This window comes from Saccostrea cucullata, unplaced genomic scaffold (genome assembly GCF_032062105.1).
Source record: "Saccostrea cucullata isolate Sc308-1 unplaced genomic scaffold, CSIRO_AGI_Scuc_v1 ctg1707, whole genome shotgun sequence".
Lineage (NCBI taxonomy): Eukaryota > Metazoa > Mollusca > Bivalvia > Ostreida > Ostreidae > Saccostrea > Saccostrea cuccullata.
In genome coordinates this window covers 1-23967 of record NW_026923346.1, presented here as the reverse complement: position 1 = coordinate 23967, position 23967 = coordinate 1, and the positions used below count along the sequence as shown (strand labels likewise).

The following is a 23967-nucleotide window of genomic DNA, read 5'->3' as shown; positions in this document are numbered from 1 at the left end:
ACCCCTGACCCTGGGGCCATAAAATTCACAATTTTGGTAGAGGCACTCTTGCTCATCATAACTATATACTTAGTTAGTTTATTTAATACCCAGGAGCAGAGAAGAAGATTTTCAAAGAAATAATGCATTTTCACTACCTACTTATTTAGCCCCGCCCTAGCACTAGAACCCCTGACCCCAGGGCCATGAATTTCACAATTTTGGTAGAAGACTCATTGCTGATTACAATCATGCAAACAGTTTGACTGCTTGATGCCCAGGAGTAAAGAAGAAGATTTTTAAAGATTGCATTAATTTTAGTGGTTTTGGCCCCACCCCTCAGGCCCCTGAAGGGCAGGGATCATGAAATTCACAATTTTTGTTCCCCTTCACCCATAGATACTTTGTGCCAAATTTGGTTGAAATTGGTTCAGTGGTTGCAGAGAAGAAGCTGAAAATGTTCAAATGTTAACGCACAACGCACGACGCACGACGACGGACGAAAACGGATAGCAATAGGTCACCTGAGTTTACTCAGGTGACCTAAAAATATTTGGGAGAGATTTTTTTTTATTTTGACATTCGACCTAGAAATTGGTTGAAGATCATTGCAGACCCTCCACCCCATTGCACAAAAGCTAGATTACACCAGGCAGGGGAGAAATATACACTGGACTACGATTTTAAATAAAGATATACAGTAGATTTTGATACTGACCTTTGACCTAGAAAATTGGTCCAAGGTCACTCTTCATCCACTATCCACAGGCTCTCTGTAGTTTAAGTTTGAGAGAGAAATATGCTCAGAACAAGTGATATCAGATGGAGTGATGGGTAGACACTGTCTTAGGACATCCACAGAACAGGACCTAAAAATAATGCAATATATATGTATTACAGTATAGATACACATGTACTTGTATGTTAATGACTTATTATATGCTGCATTGGACACATATGATTTTATCATGGTTTAAGTATACATGCATCTTATGAGTAATTTTATACCAGTATTGCATGTACGCTCAGTTTATTTAAGAAATAAATAACAAGTTTATAAACTTCAATGGGAGAGATACCACAAATGTATATATAAACAAGTAATTTAATTTTTTTACATATATTGACCAACATTATTTACATCCATTCATCATGTTCATAAATTGGCTGATCAAAATTCAGTCAGTTTTAGATCTATCTGATATACCATAAAGGATTTTCACATTTACAAAAGTTATTCCCCTTCGCAGGGTCGATCTGGGGTCAACCGGCTTAAGACGCTGTTTTCCCTCTTTAACCGTATCAACTTTGAGGGACAATATCTTAGAAATAAAATCAGTATGAACATATTCATTATGATTTTCATGTTGCCCCCATCCTCTGCCAATACAGATACAGATTGTAATTGTCCAATATTTTTGAAGATTGAAAATATTAACAAGTAACTTACAAAGGACAAAGTGGGAAAAATGAGCGATACGCCAACAATTGGAGAAAACTCTTAGGAATGTGAAATTCGTCTATTGGTGATGACAATTCCTGTTTTAATGTCACTCAAAAATTAAGAGACATTAAAAATTTAAACCCTATTGTCATACATGCATGCTGTTTTTTCATCCATATCACCTTTTAGTATCATAAAATTTACCAAAATTTAATACTTCAAATAATTTCATTGAATATCATTCTGTAAAATAAAGGAAACTCTAAAAACTTACTAGTGACTTGCAGAAATTATTCCTTGGAGAGAAAAAAATCTATCATATTTCATATAAAATGTGCATAATGAGCCCTTTTTATTCATTTAGAACATATGGTATTTGCCTCATTTCCCCAAGAAATTTTCAAAGACAATGGACTATCTGTAAGCAGAAATCATTGCTGTTTACATACATTGGAAAACTTTATGAAAATAATTAATTTCCTATTTTTTTGATTTTAAATAATTCTTAAAATAATTTAATCTATTAAAAATAATCTAACTGACTGTAAAATAACATTTTTCATAATCTTAATCTATGGGCAGATCACTCTAACTTCATAAAACTAACTGATGTTAAAGTAGAACTCTTTAGTGTGCAGTTTTTAGAGCTTCCGTAATCAAAATACTGACCAGCAAGAAATCAGTTAATAAGCATTTCCTTTTTTTCATTCAATTTTTTGGAGTGATCTCTGTGTTTTTTCCTGTTCAATTCAGGTTCAAGACGACAAAGTTTTATTGAAGTGTATGTATTAGAGAACTGATTGTATGTCAATCATAGCAATACACACATTACATGGAGGGGGCAAATTGTTTCAGCCCTAGCTTTTACATACAACTTCTTGTAGCTCACAGCTGATATACCACAGTTCAGTATTTAAATAAAATTTAGAATCTTTTTTTGCAGGCAATTGTCATATACATACTAATCATGAATGAATTACCACTTACCAAATGACCACATCCTGAATCATCATACATTTTCTATGATTTTATCTCACTGGTTTTCTTTTAAAGTCACACAGTTTTCTTCTTTCTGAAATGATAAATTATGCCCAGGTACTATTGCATTCTAATTTAAACTAATTATGTAATAGCATTAGCAACAACCGGGATGGAAGAAAAAATAACCAGAAGTCTCTGTCGAGACTGTAGCTCTACTGGTTTGTACTTATCAAATCTGATGCACAGAATTATGTATCTTAGTATAGTCTACTTGTGTGCCAGCTAATTAAGTTATATTGAAATCAGACTAAAATTTAAGGAGGAGTAGTGTTTGCAGACAGACGGACAGACAGACAGACGGACGGCGGACCCTTTACTATCGCATAAGCTCTACTGGTCAGAGACCAACAAAACAAGATGCGCTTGTGAAACACAGCAACAAAGTTCGAAAAAGCAATTTTTTTTTTAGCATACAGGTCACAGTCAAGATCACATAATCATTGTCCTTGTTGCCATTTGAAAGCACTTCATTAGTGGAGTATGCATACTAAAGTAAATATGAAGCCACTATCTCATATAGTTCTAAAGTTATGGTGAAGGTTTAAGTTGACAACAGACACTCAGACAGACACACAGATATACAGTTATGGCAAAAGTTTGAACATTATAACTTGGTATACACACAGCCACTTCGAGGTATCAAGGGTAAAATTCACAGCACAGTGGGACTGCATTTTGACTTCGAGGGATCAGGAGTTCGAGAAATCAAGAGCAAATCTGCTTAGTTATATAGTGGAAAAAATCGGGACAAGAGACTCACTTCAAGCGATCAAGAACTTCTGAGAAATCGAAGTTCAAGCCATCAAGAGCTACCTGTATATACAGATATAAGAAGCATGTTATTATTTGCAATTTTGACCTAATGACAGCTAAATCTGTTCAGTAAGACAATACTGTGTACATATGTATGTAAGTAGTTTTATTGTGCATGATTATTTACTTATTTTCTTGATCTTCTCAACTTGAAGTGTTCTGTATTTTATTACCAAGTTTGTAATAAACATAATGAAACATACCCTTTTCCACATCACATCCTGTATCAGACCTTCGACCAATATCAGTCCTAGGGTCTCTGTCCCTCTGGCTGAAATTGGTGTCTCAGGCTAGGATGCAATATGGAAAGGAGTATGTATTATTCGCTATACATTGACCTACTCAGGTCAATAATTGTGAAAAAACTGATAATTCAAGCTGATGATTCATTTGCATTTCATGACATACTATCAATATTAATTCACTATGAATTAGGATTTTTTTTTTACATCTTCATCTCAACAGGTTAGACATTACAAAAAAAAATCTTTTGAGCAGTAAACTATTTAAATAAACAATAAAACAAACCTAATCTCTTCAGAAAATAGGACAGGCTTTCACCTACATTCACTTTTTTTATGTATATTTTCCCTCCATATCATCGTCATGCATATGATTAAGGGTTATGCTATTCGCTACAATCTGTTCTGATGAGGATATCCTTCATGAATAATCGGATAAGCTGAGATTGAAGACACTTTTTGTAAAAAATATCGATGCTTTTATCAAAGTTTTGAACCAAAAATATTTAATTTATACCTTGCCATAAGTCGTCAGTTCCAAAAAACAAGAGTTGGCTCCCAAAGTCATAAAACACATGTGGTATTCAAACCGGATGTTCTACAGTCTGAATTTAATTACGAAACCATGTTTTTTACATTCCGAAAAGTATTCATTTATATATAGAGAGAGAACATACACACATGGAGCATACATTTTAATAAACATGATAAAAGGCGAAACGTTGAAATTTTACAACATACAGCATGCACATGCACGGTGCCTTCATAATCTAAGTTATGCTATTTCAACGTCTCAAATTTCTCTCTCTCTCTCTCTCTCTCTCTCTCTCTCTCTCTCTCTCTCTCTCTCTCTCTGCAATATATACACTTAACAATTTAAAACTTAGGTAGGCCTATCCAACTTTTCAAAATGGCGTCAGAACAAAAGTTGCCTCCGATAGTGAAGATTTGTTGTTGCCAAATATTACAACTATTTACCGTAAAAAGTTAACAAAAATATACGTACACTAATCCTTCATCGTTGGCCATTGCATTTATCACAGTCTTAAAGACACTGGGTGGTGAAACCATCTTAACTTTTCACATTTACCAGCTGCTTTACACCTTCTTCTTCGTGGGTACAAGTCAAAACGGCACCTGGTGAAAACGGCACTTAGTAAATATGCAAAACGGCACTTGAGAGTAGTCAAAACGGCACTTCAGAAAAGTCAAAACGGCACTTTTTAATCTTGAGAATTTGATATTGTTTATACAGAAAATGGATCTTTATATTACATTTATAGTAATAAATGTGTATATCATTATTGATAAAAATGTTTAAAAAATATTTTAGGGGGAAAAATAGACTATAATTCATTGGAAAATTATTGTACTTTTGTACAGTGGTTAGATTTTTTTAAATGTGTTTCTTCTTTAAATTATATGTCTAATATTTTCTACAAAAGAGATTAAATCCAAATAATATTATCACGATCCTTTGAAATTTAAAAATTTATAGTATATGTATACTACTCTGTTTTGGGGGTTGCCATGCAGTCACAGTTGATTAATTAGAAGCCAGTTAGAGTATGTTTACTTAGAATACACTTGTAGGAATAAGAAACAAAAGACTTTTTTCACACCTCCCCCTCAATAATCTGTTGATCGTCAATTTGCAATCACATACAGTTACTATTGTGTATTTCTTGACAATATGTCAAAGAGATTTTCCTCTCTAAACTGTATATAAAATCTGAATAGCCATACAACATTTACTATAAGGTTTTTTTTACAATATGAAACCTGTACATAGAAGAACAAAAACATTTGTTTGTTGGTTATTTTTTTTTTTATAACTGAAGAATATTAATTTATTTCTATTTAATTATATTGATTACATATTAAAATGAAACAATGTTGATATTTAATTGTTACAAATAATAATTTATTTAGATGATAAAATGTTGCTGTTATTGTTTATAATCTTGTTTTTGAAAATAATGTTATATTTAAAAACTATGCTGTTATTTCATTAATTTAAAAAAGGAGACTAAAAGATGAAGATACTGATATTTCAAGGAATAAAACATGTAAAATGAAAAAAAATCATTTCAAATTTGGTATTTAAATGTATGAATCTGTGGAGAAAAGTATGTACATGTATATGCATAGGTTCACACATAATTTAATTTTATATAGGATCACATAGATTTCATAAAAACTTATTTCAGTGTGTACATAAATTGTTTTCTTGGAAAAAAAAATGGACCCTCCCAGAAAACAAAAATTATATATGTTTACATGTATATATACTCACACAAATATTTATCAATCTATATATCATTATCATTGCATATAATTATACTTTTTTTCTATAAGTGCCATTTTGACCAAGTGCCGTTTTCACTAAGTGCCGTTTTGACCAAGTGCCGTTTTGCATAATCCAAGTGCCGTTTTCAATTCACATAGAATATGCAAAAAATACACAGTGACAGGTGTCTTCGCGGCACGTGTCTTCACCTGAAATGGCACGTGAGGACAGGTGTCCCTAATTACACAGGCCGACCATTATGATAGTGATTTTTTCAAAAGCGTTTTTTTTTTTGGGGGGGGGGGGCTTCTCAAGAAAAAAAAAATAAAAAGCAACCCACCCACCCCAATAATAAAAATAATGATTTAATAAATTAAAAAAGACAATATTCACTATTAATAGTAAAATACTAGTATGATAATACTCAGCCCCAAGCCAATTCGATGAATGATTCTTATCTGACCAGTTTATATTAATATATTAATTCATATTAAAACAAAATCTTTATCAATTTCTAAACTTGTATTTAAAAACTTGAAACACTAAAAATGAAATTTTGACAAACCAATTGAAGTATTTTTTTCCTGACCGATTACCCCGGTATATAAGAAATGCCAACCTCTGGTATCTAACACAAATGCCTGGTAAGGTACCTTGATGTCTTGTGAATACATGTAATTATGTAAAAATAATTCTTCAATGTCAATTGCAAAATATTGGAAAAAAAATTAATTATTTTATTGAGGAACGTCTCACCTGTCCTTAATCAGTAATCGTAACTTGACATATTTCTTTATTTACTTTTTAATCGATTTTTTTAGTAAACCTTTTCTGTAAATAATTTCATTAAATGTACCCTTCCTTAGCTCTTCCATTTTTTCAACGGAACATTCATCATAGACAGCTTCAAGAAAGTGGGATCGGAAATGATTGATTTCTACATAACTGCATGCACTTACTTTTTCCTATTCCACTTCACGCATTCTATACGAGTTTACCAAAACTTATGTCATAAATCAAATTCAAAATTAAATTAAATTAAATAAAATTCAGTTAAATAAAATTAAACTAAAATTGAATTGCGTTCACGGTGCTGAAATATTAAATCAATCACACAGAAATACACATCTAGTTATTTTAACTGTTTGAAGTTAATTATTTTGATACAGCATGTAAACACTTTTGAAGTATTTCTATAATTGGTAAAAATATGGTAGCATAATTAAATATTTAACTTTTTGTAAAATAAAAGGTAGGTTGGTTAGTATTGAGATATACTTTCAAAGTTTCCCTGCCTGGGAAACATGGGGAAAACTACATATTGGTGGCTTCCATGTCGGGAATCTGTATGGAAACCACTGAGGCATTTTTACATGGTTTCATATCTTGGGAAACTTACGGGAAACCACAGGTTGGTTGTTTCCATATCGGGAATCTATATGGAAACCACCGGGGCATGTTTCCATGGTTTCCTATCTTGGGAAACTTACGGGAAACCACAGGTTGATTGTTTCCATGTCGGGAATCTATGTGGAAACCACCGGGGCATGTTTCCATGGTTTCCTATCTTGGGAAACTTAAGGGAAACTATGTGGTTTCCATAAAATGGAAACTATATGGAAACTACTGATGTCACGATTCCCATAAGTTTCCATCGGGTTTCCAAATTTGGGAAACCTGGCTTTTCATCCTGTGATAGATAGGAGGGATTTTAACAAAATAAATAAAATATTTCAAATATTTCTTAAAAATAAATTGAAGTACTTTGGAACCTTATTTTATCGGATATGGGGCCTACTATTAGAAACAAATGCATGCAACAAAAACCAGTTATACTTTATAGGTGTAGAGAGCCCCCTTAAATGTAGGTTAAACATACAATAATGATGAATGAGTCTTCCGATCGGAATAAATTAAAATCACAAATAGATAAACACACATTTTCAATATATAAACAGTCAAAATTGTTACAACAACGAGATTGCCACTTTTCCTAAAGATTAAGAATAAAATTAATTTGTGAAAGTGCAAGGATGTGTTAATCAAAATTTGAAATTTAAATATCTTTTATATGAAATAAGATTTTTAAATAATTTTTGAGTGAAATGCCATTAAAATATATAAGTCGTAATATTGTAGAGAAAATGATGACTTCAAATCTGTGTCCAAGTACCTTTAATCTACAAACGCTTTTCAATCTAACTTTTGCCAAAAGCGCCCCTTTTCATAACACAGAAATAATGTCTACTAGGTTGTCAAATGACAAAAAATTACTGTACACAGCTCTCGATCAATGAAATCATTTAATATGCTATTGATTCAGGTACGAGAAATAAGTGATCATCCTCTGTACCTGCATGGATTTAGGAATTATACAAACTGGTAACATGTGAAGATTTAATGGGAAAGGAAGTTGACCAATACTGTAATTTAATACCCTTACAAATATACCCCAACTTCATAAATTGGGCTGTACTTTGATCTGGGTAATCTTTAAGTATTTTGTTCCTTGTTGACATATAAGGGACATGATGATATGGGGTGCCCATTGTTATTAATATTTTTATGCAAATATACAAAACCCACATGTCTGCCTGCTACAGAAGCCCCTATAGTTGAAGTCAAAACATTTCCTGATTGATACTTGCCCCATTAAAAATTTGATTGCAATACTTAATTCTTTTGAAGGTCGAAGCCTTTTAAGTAGTTTAATAATGTACCGACCTACTTCATTTTCCATTGAAGTTTTTACTTGTTATTTATCACATGTATAAAGTTAAGACGAACGATTGAATATAAATATTTTACTTTCTATCCGTTGTACATTTTGACAAAATGACGCATGGTGTAAATCGACTTGACCAGGGGTTACACAAAAGATTCCCTTTTGAAACAAATGTCCTGTGAAAAGGTAATTGATTATCAAAAATATTGAGCAGATTATTAAATGAACGTTACATTTTTATATATATTATATTTTTTTTATTTTTATATATATTATAGTGAAACGCTTGAGGAATTTTGGTTGGAAGGTATGAATACACTAATCCGAGGCAGTTATTTTTAAAATCAACATTACTTTGTTAATTTGACCAAAAAAAAATTATTTACAATTAGGTTTCACATTCAATATGATGTAGACTGAATATGGATTGATATTTTCCAGCAGATACGCAAAATTATCTTGAGTAAAGTTTCATAATAAACTAAACGTACTGTTCCATGTAGCACTATGCTCACAAAATGACTCCCCGCCTCTAATATGATTACAATAATTTGGCTATGTTTGGCTATGAGAGACCCACAAAAAGTGTCAGATCAAAAAGTAAACTTATAGGAAATGCAAAAAAAAAAACACACAATGTAATAAGGATCTATGTGGAGTTGCGGATAAGAGATGGGCATCAAACAGCGCAACAGACAGACAGACGTACGACCAGACACTCCCTATCACTTTATACATTGTTCTACCTGCTTTTTTGTTCTACCTCCTTTTTAAGCAAGTGGGGGGGGGCACAAAAACATGATAATATTTAATACCTTTCGGAATTTTTGATGGATATTTAAAAAAAAAAAAACCACAGGAGAAAAAAATGAAACTTTGAGACTGCATATTTGCTGCTGACATGTAACTTCATAAGACGTATTTTCTGTAAAAAAAAAATGATTTTCTCTGTAAAATCGTCAAATATTTGTATGAAATACTTTTCTTTATTATAGATATCACAATCCTTGTCTTCCTGGCTAGTGTGTCATTTTTGTTCAAGAAAAGTTGCTATAAATGCTAAATATAGCAAGTCATTTTATGAAAATGATAATTCCTCTTGTGAATAGAACACTTAATTACATGTATACAAAGACTAATAAACTTTGACAAACAATACAGATAGAAAGATGTTGCTTTTTGTATGTGTATATAACAGAGCGATGCACAAATGCACTTATATTCAAGTAGTATATCATAAGGAAAAATATTCTCAAGAACCACTTTGACAGAAGAGTTAAAAAATATTTTCTTCCCCATAGAGAGTAGATTTTATCTAAAAAATTTCCTAATTAAGATCCCAGGATATGGCGTAGACACAATAGGATTAACCATGTGATTCTATTTTCAAAAAAAGATCTTCTCAATCCACTTAAGAAAGAATTATTTGAGAACATTTTTAAGTGAAGTGGATTAGATTTTTTTTCCCAAATTATGGACCCTAAATTAGAGTTGACATAAGTAGTTTCAAATAATCACCCAATTAATATAATTATAAAGGGAATAAAGAAAAGAACCTTTTTTCTGCTTATATACGCGTATATTTATATATTCCTATGAAACATAAATAAATGTATTCAAAGTATACTTTAGAAGTAGAAAACACTTGTTGCAGCCTTTAATTCAACATCCATTGCTTTTTATTTATAATTTCTGTTTCAGTCGTATTTGAGCTAGGTATATTCGATAATTAATTTAAATAAAAAATAACGACAACGTTTGACACATTGTTTCATTTTTTAATGACTGAAGATATATAAAACATTACAAGCCAGTGTTTTGACTGCATAAACAGCAGGTGTTATTTAAGTAATTTCGATAGGGTGGAATTATCAATTCAGTCAACTGGAAAGTGACTTAAGATGTATGGCAGTTGTATGGCAGAGCTCAAATGGTGGAATCGTGTGGAGCGGGTCAAATATGTACCTACATTTTCTTACACTATCAAAAAATGAAGTTTATATCTCCCTGAAGAGTTAAAAATTCACATGTAAGCAGTCTAAAAAGAATGTGAGTCGTTTTCAGGTTCATGATGCTATGTTTATGATTTTTAAGTTTTATAATACATGTACAAATAAGATACATTTCAAGTAATATCAGTTATTAGACATAGCGTTCTAGTAAAACAGTTTACTTTTGTTATGTGGTTATGCAAAATGAAAAAAAAATTAAAAAAATATTTTTTAAAAAACGGTTAAGTGTTTGTTTCAGTCCCCAGATTTCTCAATGACGGTTGTTATTGATAAGTAGTTTCAAAAGTGTTTCGTCTAGGATTTCCAAGCGTTCAACTTCATAAATAATTTGTTTTCCAGCTATACTTGTGTTTTCCTCGGCACACAGTACATATTTACTACACAGAATCACATGGTTTTAATACTACTTAAGGTGGAATTTTCGGTACACAATAAGGTCAATCTCTCTCTCTCTCTCTCTCTCTCTCTCTTTGGAGATAACGTACAGTATTCAAGATCAAAAGTCCATATATAAAACAAAACAAAAAATGATCAAAGCAAAAACAGCCTTCCAAAACATCATAGTTGGGATCAGGTGTCAAGAAGGAGTGAGCATTCCATGCCCGCCGGTCGCACCCACCGTGTGTCCCTGGTCATGATCGAGAAATAGTGAAACAATCCGTCGTTAATTTAGTGTATACATGTAAATAAAAATTAATATAAAAATTGTCATTCATCATTTGAGTCAATGTTTAATTGTATTTGCTTTGCTGACATGGTAATTGTATCGACCATAGAACTTACGAAATGATGACTTGAATCAAAACTGCTGATATCCTTGTTTCATCAACTTGTTTGCCGATACTTTACCCCATTTTAGAAACTGTTCATACGTAGATCATGCCCCCGCGTATCGAATTAACTGAGATACATAAGCTCCTTATGCAGGTTATGAAGGTATTTTGCTGCGTAAGTAAGGGAAGTTGACGATATAAAAGTTCAAGCCATCTGGTATATCATAGAGCTTGCTTGTTAGATTACCATGAACGCCCTTTTCAAGTAAAATACCTAAATATGAAACAGACGTGTCAGACTAGGTGGTATCTTTTATCTCAAGCTATATATATGAATGAAAATAACCATTGGTTGTTGACAATTCGTCGTCGATATATTTAAATGTCAAGTTGAAGGTCACAGCAAGGGTTTTTCTTATTTTCAAGCATTAGATTTTGTACATATTCTGCTTCATATGAATACAAAAATAGGTCTGCTAATAACAGGGCGCAATTGGTATCCATGGGAATTCTGAAAGACTGTTGGAAAACCTGGTTTCCAAAAACACCATAGATATTGCCAATCAAAAACTCAAGCACTTTTTGATGTCGACTTCAGACTGCTTGTGTGTACAATCAGAATGTTTTTTATCAAAATAATTTTGCAAATGACCAATGGCAAAGTGAGTAAAGTTCCATTTTTATCAGAAAAAACCAGCTGTTAATAAAATCGAAAAGGATGGACTTTTTTTATCATGGGTAATGGTTGTGTATAAAGTTGAAAAGATTTTAAGCTTTTGATTTTGTTCAAAAGTTGTTCAAAAGTTCTTTGGAATTTTAAAGTATCCACATTTGATTTACACCAAGTCTGCATCTTGAATATATCGTTGCACTGTTCTCATGAGGTTTCTTCTTCACTACTGTTAATATCTTAGTGAGGAGTGAAGAGAGAGACTTGGTTGAACATTTACTAAAACCGCTATCTTTGTATCTTTGTTTGTAAGGACTCTTGTGAAGTTTCGACATCCAACTAAAACTTACATATGGTAGTTCAAAATCATTTGGGTTATTTGGGATGATATATGATTTTGAAGAATTTCCTCCTAAGAAAAGTGATTATGAGTATAAGTTGGATCACCACTTGTAGAATTAAATCGAAGTTCTTCTGAAATTTTCTAGAATGAGCCTAAGTTACCAACGAAGACAATATTGTAACCTGCTTTGTCAGCAGATACCAGTACGTACTGATCACGTAATCTATCTAGTTCTTTTTTTCACTTTTGGATTCTTAAATACAGAAGGATAGATTTTTTTATATTGCTCCTCAATCTTTTAATATTAAGATCATAGATCTTATACATTTCATCCATTCTGACAAGTGTCGACGTCTTCTTAGGATTACTCATTAAGAATTACTCTCTACTTAAAAAAAAATGATGACCATTTCAAATATAGAGAATCTACTAAATGTACAAATTATACAATAAATAATACAAATATTACGTCTTAAACGTGCATGGACACAGATCTGAAGTTAATATTTTCTGTATAATAATACGATGTATATTCTTATAGTATTTAACAAAAAAATAAATCAAAAATCTTATTTTATTCAAAAGTTATTAAAACTTGACATTTTTTGGCGGATTTGATTGACACATCATTATTGCACTTTCACAAATTTTAATTTTATTCTTAATACTAAGGAAAAGTGGCAATTTTGTTGTGTATAAATGAAAAATATTAAAACTATAATCCAGAAAAATCAGAGTAGAAATGTCCGAAAGCAAAACATACACACAGTATATTGTCAGTCCGTGCAGTTGTAGTGAGTAGACTTTAGCAATTGAACGCACCCGGTGAATCGTAAACATCAACAATAACAGAGCTCGGGCCCTGTTTACAAAAACTGGGGCCCGTTTCATCAAAAGTCGTAGACTTAGGCGTACTTCCGGGGCTTACGCCAAAACTTAGTCGGGCGTAATTTGCGTTTCACCAAGCGGGGTAAGTCTAGTCGTAAAATATACACTTGTCACAGGAAAAAGTCCTTGACAACGTTGCATTGCGCAGGCGCAAAAACATAAACATTGCCCAATCCGTACAAATATGTATAAATTGTAGCACGTCAAAGTACAGAATAACACAACTTATAGATAAATGAATACTTGCACTGATTGAAACGTGCATGGATTGATAGTGTCATCTAGGAGACGTGTATTTTATAAGAAAGCTAATTTTAGTTTTTTACAACATTTCAATAATAAAAGTCGTATAAATTGAAAGGAAGAAAAGGACCGTACATGTACAGGTATTTCAGAATTAAGCTAAGCTATTTATTTTGGAATTTTAATTACAGCCCCTCCCCCCTTTTCGCGAAATTGATACAGGTTAATGACTTCGCCTTTGATAATAATTTTCATGATTTGATAAATACTGATTCCAATAATGAATACAATGATTGAGTTTGAGATAGAATACACATTTTTAGTCAAGAAATAAATTTTACACGTTTACTACTAAGGTACATACATGTATAAGGTACACATAAGATAATCCTCTCTAGTTTATTAAATTTTTGTCAATTCAAATGATCCATTATAATATTGTTATTGTTTATCAAAATGACACAAAGGTTCATAATACAGTTACGAAATACTAACTTTAGGCCTTGCAGTTATAGAAAAAAAATCTTTACTATCTGTAGATTAAATGGAATGTACCGTTTTAAAAGTATGCACACACACACACACACACACACACACACACACACACACACACTCACACACACACACTCACACACACATACACACACACACACACACACACACACACACACACACACACAGAGAGAGAGAGAGAGAGAGAGAGAGAGAGAGAGAGAGAGAGAGAGAGAGAGATATGACTACAAAGATATTCTTTCAAAAATTCTCTGCTTGTGTGGTATCTGTCTTTGAAATTAAGTTACAGTTACTCTTTATTTTTTATTCATTAAAAATGTGAGTTATGCAGGAAATCAAAAACATGCATATTTTCATCTTATATGTGCTTTATATACGCTCAGATTATCTTATACTATCTTAGATTTACTCTTTTAGACAAAATCATGAAAATTAAAGATGTCTTCTGCATCAATGTTTGTCTGAAAAAAAAATGAATAATTCATTCTTGAACTTAAGTGTTTAATTATCACCATCTTACATTGATATTATAAAAGCAATAATATATTTCCCATTTCAAAAATCTCATTGTTTATGAGACCCCCCTCCCTGGGTTCCGTCTTTGATTCGCCAGGAACTTCACTTGTCCCAGATACCTTAAAAATTTATTACTTTCGTCCTTAACTGAGTACTCTGTACATTCAATGTTAATTAATCTGCAAATTCGGGAGGTTCTGAATCCTCTCTACGACCCTTTCTAGATTCACGCATGTGGACGAGGAGTAAATAAGAAATGGACTCTTCAAACATGATTTAAAAAAAACTATTTGGCTTTAGAAAATTACCAGAAAGAGGATTACTGTGCTTTTGAAACCGATTTTTTTATTCTTTTTTTTTTCAGAAAATATGTTTGGGGAAATTTTTTTCTTTCAAGACAGACAATTTTAATGGGTCTCTTTTTAATGAATGAAACAGAAAAGGTAACTAGAGGTACCGTAAGCAATGAGTTCAATAAAAGATACCATCCCCCCGCCTCCCATATGAATATAGTGGCAGTGTCCATGTTTTGCTATGGGACACCCAAAATATGTGTCGGATCAAAAAGTACAATAAGGCACAATGGCAATATGTAATAAAGATTCTGTGAATGAGGAGTAGCGGATAGAGTAGCGGATAGAGATGGGAACCCCCAAAGCTTAACAGACGGACGGACATCCCGATTACTATATAGTATATACCCTCCCGCTTTTCAAGCGGGGTGTAGAAATATAGTTACATATGTATAGTTGATTTACAATACCTTATCCATACAATACCACAATCACATGTGTATGAATACATTGTCAAAACGTAAGAATTGGTGATCGAAAAAATCTCTAATAATTAATCTTTTCTTTTAAGCAGAAATTTATTAAAATATTAAGTACGTTATTACTGAAATCAACTACGTCCCCAAGTGGTTGTAACAACACCCCTCCCCCTCCCACTCTTCCTAGTATGTATAATTAAATAATGCATTGTTTGTATTTTAAATTCTTCTTAGAACCGTACTATTTCTTTAGAAATCGCTAAATTGTTTTATAATCAGTAAAAAGGTTTTATTTTAGCTTTACGCCCAAAATTACGCCTACCCATGAGTAGACGTAAAATTTTGGCCTAAATTTAGTCAAATTTTAATGAAATGCAGATCTTCGTGCTAGTTCCGACTTTACGCCGGCGTAGCGCTACGACTTGGCGTACGACCTTTGATGAAACGGGCCCCTGTTTACGTTTAACGGGCTAGATCGATTTGCTAAACTCTGTACACAGCACTTTGCTCGGAATGACGATACTTGTGAAGAAGTTTTACTTTCTAACATTTTTATTCTGAATTCTGGATTAAAGTTTAAATATTTCTCATAAATACACAAGAAGATTGCCACTTTTCCAAAGTATTAAGAATAAATCTAAACCTTTTTTAAGTGCAAGGATTTGTCAATCAAACCCGCCAAAAAATTTGAAGTTTAACTAGGAGACTTATTGTTCACAGAACAATAAGAGGTCTTTCCACCTTCTTTGAATTTTAAATTTGTTTTATATCGGACTACTAAAAATTAAATTCCAAGAAAAAGAAACCAAAACTCCCTTAAAGCATAGAAAAAATGAAAATTTAAAAAAAAAATGAATGACCTTGACCTTTGATCTTGAAAAATATTCAAGGTCAAAGGTCAAGGGTCACAATGCAGTTGTCCCCATGCCTCTATGATTTATAGTTTTCAAGTTATAAGGTTTAATAGTAAGTACAAAAAACTTAAAGGGCAATAACTCATATAAAGGGTCATCAGATCCATTTGCACTTATACAGTGAAGTTAGGCCTAAAGACCCTTATGACATTAGTGAAGTTTTGGTGTCTCTACAGTCTATGGTTTTGGAGGAGTAGCGATAACAAGGTTTTCTGCACAAGGGGCAATAACTTTTTAAAGGGTTAATATTAGGGGACAAGAGTGAAATCTTTGAAACAGTTTTAAGAGTACATATTAATGATGCATAGACATTAAGTATATGTTTAAAGACAAAAGAGATATAAAAAGAGCTAAATTTCTCATTTTTGGAATGACCTTGACCTTTGACCTTTACATGAATTTGAAGGTCAAAGGTCAATGAATCATATGCAGTTGGTCCCATGTTTCTACGACTTGTTATTTTGAAATTTTTAAATTTTTTGTTAAATTTAAAAAGTTTCAGGGGCAATAACTCATTGAAGGGGTCACCGAATGCTTTCGCAATGAATAGATTGAAGAGTCCTCTGAATTAGTCAAAGACATTGGTGAAGGTTTCATACCTCTACGGTTTACGGTTTCAGAGGAGTAGCGATAACAAGCATTTCTTGCAAAAGGGGCAATAACTTCGAAAGCGGTCAAGGTTCATTTATGCAGGGTGAACTGCAGTAATCTTTTACGGAGTACATTCTTATGGACTATCAATCTTTTCGATAAATCTTGAAACAAAAAATCACACGGCGGAAAAATAATAAAAAAGAAGAAACAGAAGGAAATCAATAGGTCTTTCCACAGAAAGGTGGAAAGACCTAAATAACTTTTAAATAAAATAAGATTTTTAATTTATTTTTGTGTGAAATGCTATTTAAAAATATACGTCGTAATATTATACAGAAAATGTTAACTTCAAATCTGTGTCCATGCACCTTTAAACACAAACCATACTCTCCGTGAAACACTTTAAATCCCTGCAAAGATATTCGAAACTAATATCTTGGTGTTGAGTAAATTATAAAACTCTAGAAGTTCCCGAAAACTCTGTCTTGGCTACAGCAAGACTGTCATTGGTAAAGTTAGGTTAGATTATTTTTAATGGAAATATGAAGCTAAAAAATTACTAGCCTTTCGATATAAGAGAAACAAAAAAGTTATCTCGAAAAGTATACTTACATGTAAATGCAAAGCGTCATCTCTAAAAAATTGTCGACATTGCAGCACACACTCACATTAGATTATATTTATAAACATATAGTCACATCTGACTTCTTGCAAACGTTTCATTGAATTGTTGCCGTTGGTGTTTTACTTCATTCTGCATCTGTGCGTGTGATGGAGGGTGTGTGTGCGTGTTTCAGACTCTAAATTTTAGACATAAGTGTTTAAGCAGGATAAAATAATCTTAAAATATAACCGATTATTGTATTTATCTCAAATCTCAATTTAATAACCGGGAATAGTATTTTTGAATAATTAATGGGCTCATAAAAGTACAAAAAAAATTACCAATTTGAAAATGTTTTGAGCTCTGTACAAAATGGTATGCAAAGTCAAAATACAAAGACCCAATTAAAATAAAATTCTTATCCAAAAATCAATATTATAAGATCTAATCTGGTAACGATACCATCATTCAATTAGTGACAATATATTATGGAATTAAAGGTTCCTTTTCAGGATTTATCGATGTGTACATCCAAACCGCATAAAATGCGAAGTTTAAGGTATCAGTCACGTTATCCAGAGATGGAGTATACGATGAGCTACCGATGCGTTTTTTGATAAAAATGGCGTGGTTGCACGCCGGACACCTATAGTAATCGGAAGGTAACTGAAGCCATTTGGCGAATCGGGGGTCATCGGTAGAAAATAAGTTGTAGTTACAAATCAGCGATGTCTCCAACGATGCCCCACATCGCTTCTCATCGGGAGCCCATCATTAACATGTTTTAAAAGCAAACTCAGTATTTAAAATGGGTTTAATTCCTGCAGGTAACATGTTCCAATCTTTGATTCCATTAAAATAAAAAGAATCATATTGATTATGCTTAATTGATGGTACAACAAAATCTGCATTTGAGGCTGATCTAGTATGGTAACTACTAAAATTTGACCGAAGTAAAAAATGTTCGTTAAGATAAGAAGGGGCTTTTCCTAGAAAAATATTAAAAACATTGGTTGAGTCTAACCTAAGAGACTCTATCTTGAATATTTAGTAAATTTTTTTTGACAAATATGTAACTTTTTCTTCTACGTTTTGGAAAGCCCTGCATACCAAGCACTACAGGCGTAATTATGTCGTATGTATATTCATATTATCGTCTTCTTGAACCATTTTTATAGCCAGTCATAATTCCTTTTGTTGTCTAACCCTTTTCCAGAGACCATGATTTGAACAGTTTAGAATTTACACTTAACCCAGAAAGATTTCACCGTCTCTGGCCTGGTGGTTCTTTGGAAGATTTCTATTCATTCCACACTGTTTTGCATTTTTAAAAAAAAATCTCCTCTTGGAAGGGGATTGGTCCTTCATTAAAATAATACACAACTCTCATTCACTTGTTTTGTACCAATTTTGGGAGAAAGTTGACCATGTAATCTTGAGAAGACGTTGAAAATGAGACAATTTAACAGATGGACGGACTGATGACAGATCATCAAAAAAGTTCATTCGATCTCTCAGCTAAAAATGAATCAAAAATGAATCTTTATAAACTACAATGAATCTATATTACCAGAAAATGAATTGCTTCTATATAATTATCATTCATATTATACCCGAAGTTGTGATTTTAACAATTTAGAATCTATACTACCTCTTGAAGCTTCCAATTAAATTTCAGCTTCTCTAGTCTAGCGCTTTTCAGAAAAAAAAGAAAAGTTTTTACATATATTTCAATGTACATATTCTGTTCCCTATTGTGGCCCATCCTACCCCCGAGGGGTCATGACCCGAACAAATTAGAAAGTAATTTATCAAGAAAGCTAGCTTCCATTATGTGTTAGCTTTTCTTACTCAAATGGTTCTTGACAAGATTTTATTAACAACCATTTTTTATTCTTGATTATCTCCCCCCTGAAATGCAGCTTGGTCCTTCATTTTAACAATTTTGTACCCTCTTACCCTAGGGCATTTAAGCCTACATGTAATTTGGTTCATAGTGGCCCAGTGGCTCTTGAGAATATCGTCGAAAATATGAAAAGTTTACAGACAGAGGGATAGACAGCTAGACGGACGAAATACGGACACCGCTGATCAGAAGAAATCAGTTGAGATAATAAAAAAAACAATGCAAAATAAATTGCAATAAGTTTTACTGGGTGCACACACTTGCCCTGAACATGAACACATATATTTTACAATTCATAGTTTTTTTTAATGTATTCGCAATTAAATGAAAATATCAAAATTAAAAACCATTTAAAAAGATATTTCTAAATACTTGAACATAAAATCATTATTCGCACTATAAAATAAAACTTGATAGCTGCCATCAATTGCATAAAAATATACATATACAAAATTAAAATAAAATAATCAGATATTTGTGTTCTCATTATACCTTATTTGAAGCCAACCTTACTAGAATTTTTCCAATGGAAGTAAAGTGAAAAATCGTTTCTGTTTTAAATCAAGAATATTATCATAATACGATAAAATATGTGTTCAACAAATGTACAAGTGCAAATACAGAATTAGACAGGTCTATCCACTTAAAATTTCAATCGCATGCATTTTCTTGCCTAGATCCATAACAAAATTGATTTAACATGTTTATAAGAATACATTAAAATTCAATTCATTATATTTCATAAAAGTGTTGAATTCAAAATATATATTATTCGTCAATATGTCAGATATGGTACCTTATATGACAACTGAGTCAACAATTGTTCAATCTTATAAATGAACAGCAACAAAGCAACAAATGTACAATGTACGACGAAAGAATTTTTTTTATCTGTAAACCCATACTTTTACACTTTACTCGGAGTTTGTGGAGGGTATTAAGGGATACTTTAGGCTAATTAATTGACAAATTTAGTAGAAAAATATCACATGATAAAGAAATCTATCGATAAAACTAATTGCTTGCTTGAAAAAGTAAAATCAATGCATTTTTTTTGCAAAAGGGCCAAATCTTGTATTTAATAAAATTATCTAATAGGTGTTTCAAAATGCATATAATAATAAGTTTTTCCTTTGTAGTTTAATATATGTAACCCAATTTTTGGGTGTAAACCCCCCTCCCTCCACTTTATCCATCGGTGACATTTCTCCATATTACAAGATAAAGGTTCAATTCAATACTTCACACGACAGCTTAAAATTCAAACCAGCACCCAATCTAGGTACTTCAAAAAGAATCAAATAACATTACATTTTACTTCAAAGTCGTCCCTTGTTCTAGATCAGGAACACTCGAGAGGTTATTCTCCTCTTCTGTCAATTCTACATTCTTGATATTATCAAAGCTTATGTGTGACAAAAATGGCAGTGAATCAGAAATAAGCTTTCTGAACCTTTCTTCAACGTTACTTCTAAACTGCAGTTTAGGATCGTTATCATTTTTATCGAATATAAGATATCTAGAAGACACGTTAATCCATGCTTGTTTGACTATTGTGAACATTTTTTCTGATTTCTCAGATTCCAAGAGGTTTTCCAGATGTCTGTGTTCATATTCATTACAAATATCAAATACAGTCATTCCTTTGTTGTTCGTTACTGACGGAGAGTCTCCATGCATAAGAAATATACAGCCACGCAAGAGTCTTTCAAGTACTACTAATGGACTATCTCCCTCTAAAAAGAATGCTGTGTTAAACAGTGGTGTTCTTCCCTGTCGATCCACTGTGTGCGCTGTGCACTCTTTCACTTCTAATAGTTTCAATATGCATAATATCCTACTAAATTTTTCAGTTTTTGCGGCAAGATTTAATGGCGTGTAACCCTCTGTGTTCTTTTCCATAACTGGGACTGTTCGATCACTATCAATAAACAAAGAAAGTAAAGCGTTCACGTCAATATCATTCTTTGGTGCTCCAACACAATGATGAAGGATATTGTACTTTCTTCTGTCTGTTAGAAACAGGTCTGTCTTTGCTTTTAAAAGTTGAACTATCGTATCTGTGCGATCTTTAGGGCAACAAACAGCAAACATTATTGGCGTTTCTAGCATTTCATTTTGGGCATCAACAGCAACATCACATTTGAGCATCTTCTTTACAATAGTGCACACGTCAGTGTCATCTCTATCAGATTTCAAGACCAAATGCAATGCTGTGTTTCCTTCAGAATCAGGTGTATTTATACATCCTTTGCTTATTCGTACAAAACTTCGCACACAGGAAACACTTGCATTTCTTTCAATAGCAATGTGCAAAGGAATTTGTCCAGTCTTGCTTTTTTGATCTATTGAAAAGGATTTTAGAAGAGCATCAAATACTTTATCACGTTCAGCTTTCGGTTGACTTTTGGGATCATAGCAGATGGAAGCCAAATATTGAAAAATGTTACGTCTTGGTTTTGTCCGATGAAAAATGCACTGCTGCAAATATCTAACCAACTCCTCATAGAGAAAGTTTTTAGATGTGGTAGTTTCCAATAAAGCATCAATATCTAAATCTTCCAAATGTTTACTTTTTTCCAGTAAGAATATAAGTGTCTGAAAATTTTTTACTGAGTATCTAAATGCCATATCGATGCAAGTCAGTCCATCTTCATCTCTCTTATCAACATCTACACCAAGTCTAACAAGCTGTTCGCAAACCGCACGTGTTTTGTCATCTGCAAGACGAGAGCTTGCACAGTAATGAAGAAATGTCCGTTGTTTTTTATCAACTGGGAAGTTAAGGTCAACAGTTGCTATTTCAAGAATTTTCTGAACAATTTCAATTTTCAGATCGAAGATATTCTCAGACTGTACATCTTTTCTTGTCTTTTGTTTTTTCGGGGATTCCTCTGTAGTCATTTTCTTCGTTATTGCTTCAGATGGAAACTCTAAAGGATCTAAAGATTCAAAAAGGAATGATCTACTTGTTATAAATTGCATTGCTAGTGAGAGTGGTGAGTGTGAGTCCTTTGATTCTTTTTTGTCATGAACAGAGGGTCCTTTTGCAAGAAGTAAATTGAGAGCAGACTCACGAAGGCTAAATTCAGTGTCAGATGAAATTAAATAAAACAGGGCATTTTTTCCATAAGTGTCCTTTGCATTTATGTCAATGTTTGCGGTCAGTAAGAAGTTGAGGAGCTGGACCATGTTTGGACACGTCTGTACAGCTGTTATTAGCAGTGTCTGGTCATCTAGACCCTTGGTTGAATTTCTTATTTTTGCATTGTTAGTCGACATCAACTGTTTCAGAGCCTCAATCTTGATATTTTCGCTAACATCTTCTTTTATACATGCATGAAGGGGAAATTGACATGAATCATGTTGAGCAAGTTGTTTCAATATATCATGAGAACCTGCATTTTCCATTGCAATCCTGAAAGCAGACAAACCGGTATTGTCATAGGTAAGCACATTCAAATTTTTCGATTTCAAGAGAACACTTGTAATCTCCTCCTTCGAAATTCCTTCATCATAGGTGGATAATAGAGCGACGTGAAGTGCGGTTTTTCCATGCATATCTTCTATTCTTAAATCTATCGGTGCTTGTGTGAGGAATCTTAGAATATTCGTTCTCGGTTTTTGCCTTTTTAATTCTACAAAAATAGGATTATTACCATAATTGTCAGCTTTATTGACATCTGCACCATGTTGTATTAAAAGATCAAGAAAGCGTTCAATTGCCACGTTTTCTTCATAGTTTTGGAGAAGGAGTGTGTGTAAACAGGTTCTCCCGATAATGTCTTGTGCATTTGGATTCCCTCTGTAGTGTAAAAGACTTTTAACAACATCAATGGATGGGTTAAATTTGCTGACCTCAATCATAAGTGGAGTCTCTCCCTTTTTATTTTTCATATTAATGTCAATACCTTTGACATATAATCTGCCTATCATCTGCAAGAGGATACTTTGATTTTCAATTTGTTCATATGCATCATCATGCTGACCCTCAGTTGTTACTTCTTCTGGGTACAATGCTAACGCCTCTTCCTTCTCTTCCTCCACTTCTTCTGTATGAGGACTGCCATTACTGTCAAAGTGTCCTCCAACAGTTTTTGAATAATAGACTTTGAATTTTATGAGTAGATGAAGGATAGAATCCCCATTTTCATCAGTTATATTTAATGGATTCTGGCGTTTCATATCAGAATACTTTCTGATATCAGAAAGTGAAGAGTATGCATCTATCAATCCATTTGTTATTTCAAGGGTGGGAATTTTAACTAAGTCTAGTAAAATTCTTTCGTGAGAGCCTTGCTCAATTATGGAATTATCGATGTTTGCCACTATGTCTTCGTAGAATGTCCTTTCTCCGGTTGCTAATATCTGATTATAATTCAAAGCACCTTTCGTAGCATTTGTATCTGAACTAGGTTTAATTGCATCAAATGCAAGAACTGCCTCAAGAATTTCCAAACAACAAATCTGTGGCTCTTCATAGCAAGCATGCAGAAATTGCCATCCTCTCCAACTTGTGAATGAAAATACTGCTTTTTTCCCTATCAAAAGACGTATTGCATCCTCATTTCTGGCCCTTAGAGCTTCATGCAAAGGAGATGCATACTTCTGGATTGACTCTTCAACTGTAGAACCCTTTTTTTCTCTACAGAAATTTTGAATGTCTTTGTTTTCATATTGTTCCA

The 23967-nt window shown here is 32.7% G+C and overlaps 1 protein-coding gene across 1 annotated transcript; it reads right to left on the bottom strand.

The window, feature by feature from the left end:
* Nucleotides 1-19437: 19437 nt before the first annotated feature.
* On the bottom strand, nt 19438-23962 carry LOC134263796 (serine/threonine-protein phosphatase 6 regulatory ankyrin repeat subunit B-like; the record flags this gene model as incomplete). Its single annotated transcript, XM_062746178.1, has 1 exon — nt 19438-23962. A coding segment is annotated over one exon (3366 nt), but the record flags the coding sequence as incomplete, so codon positions are not given.
* Nucleotides 23963-23967: the final 5 nt, after the last annotated feature.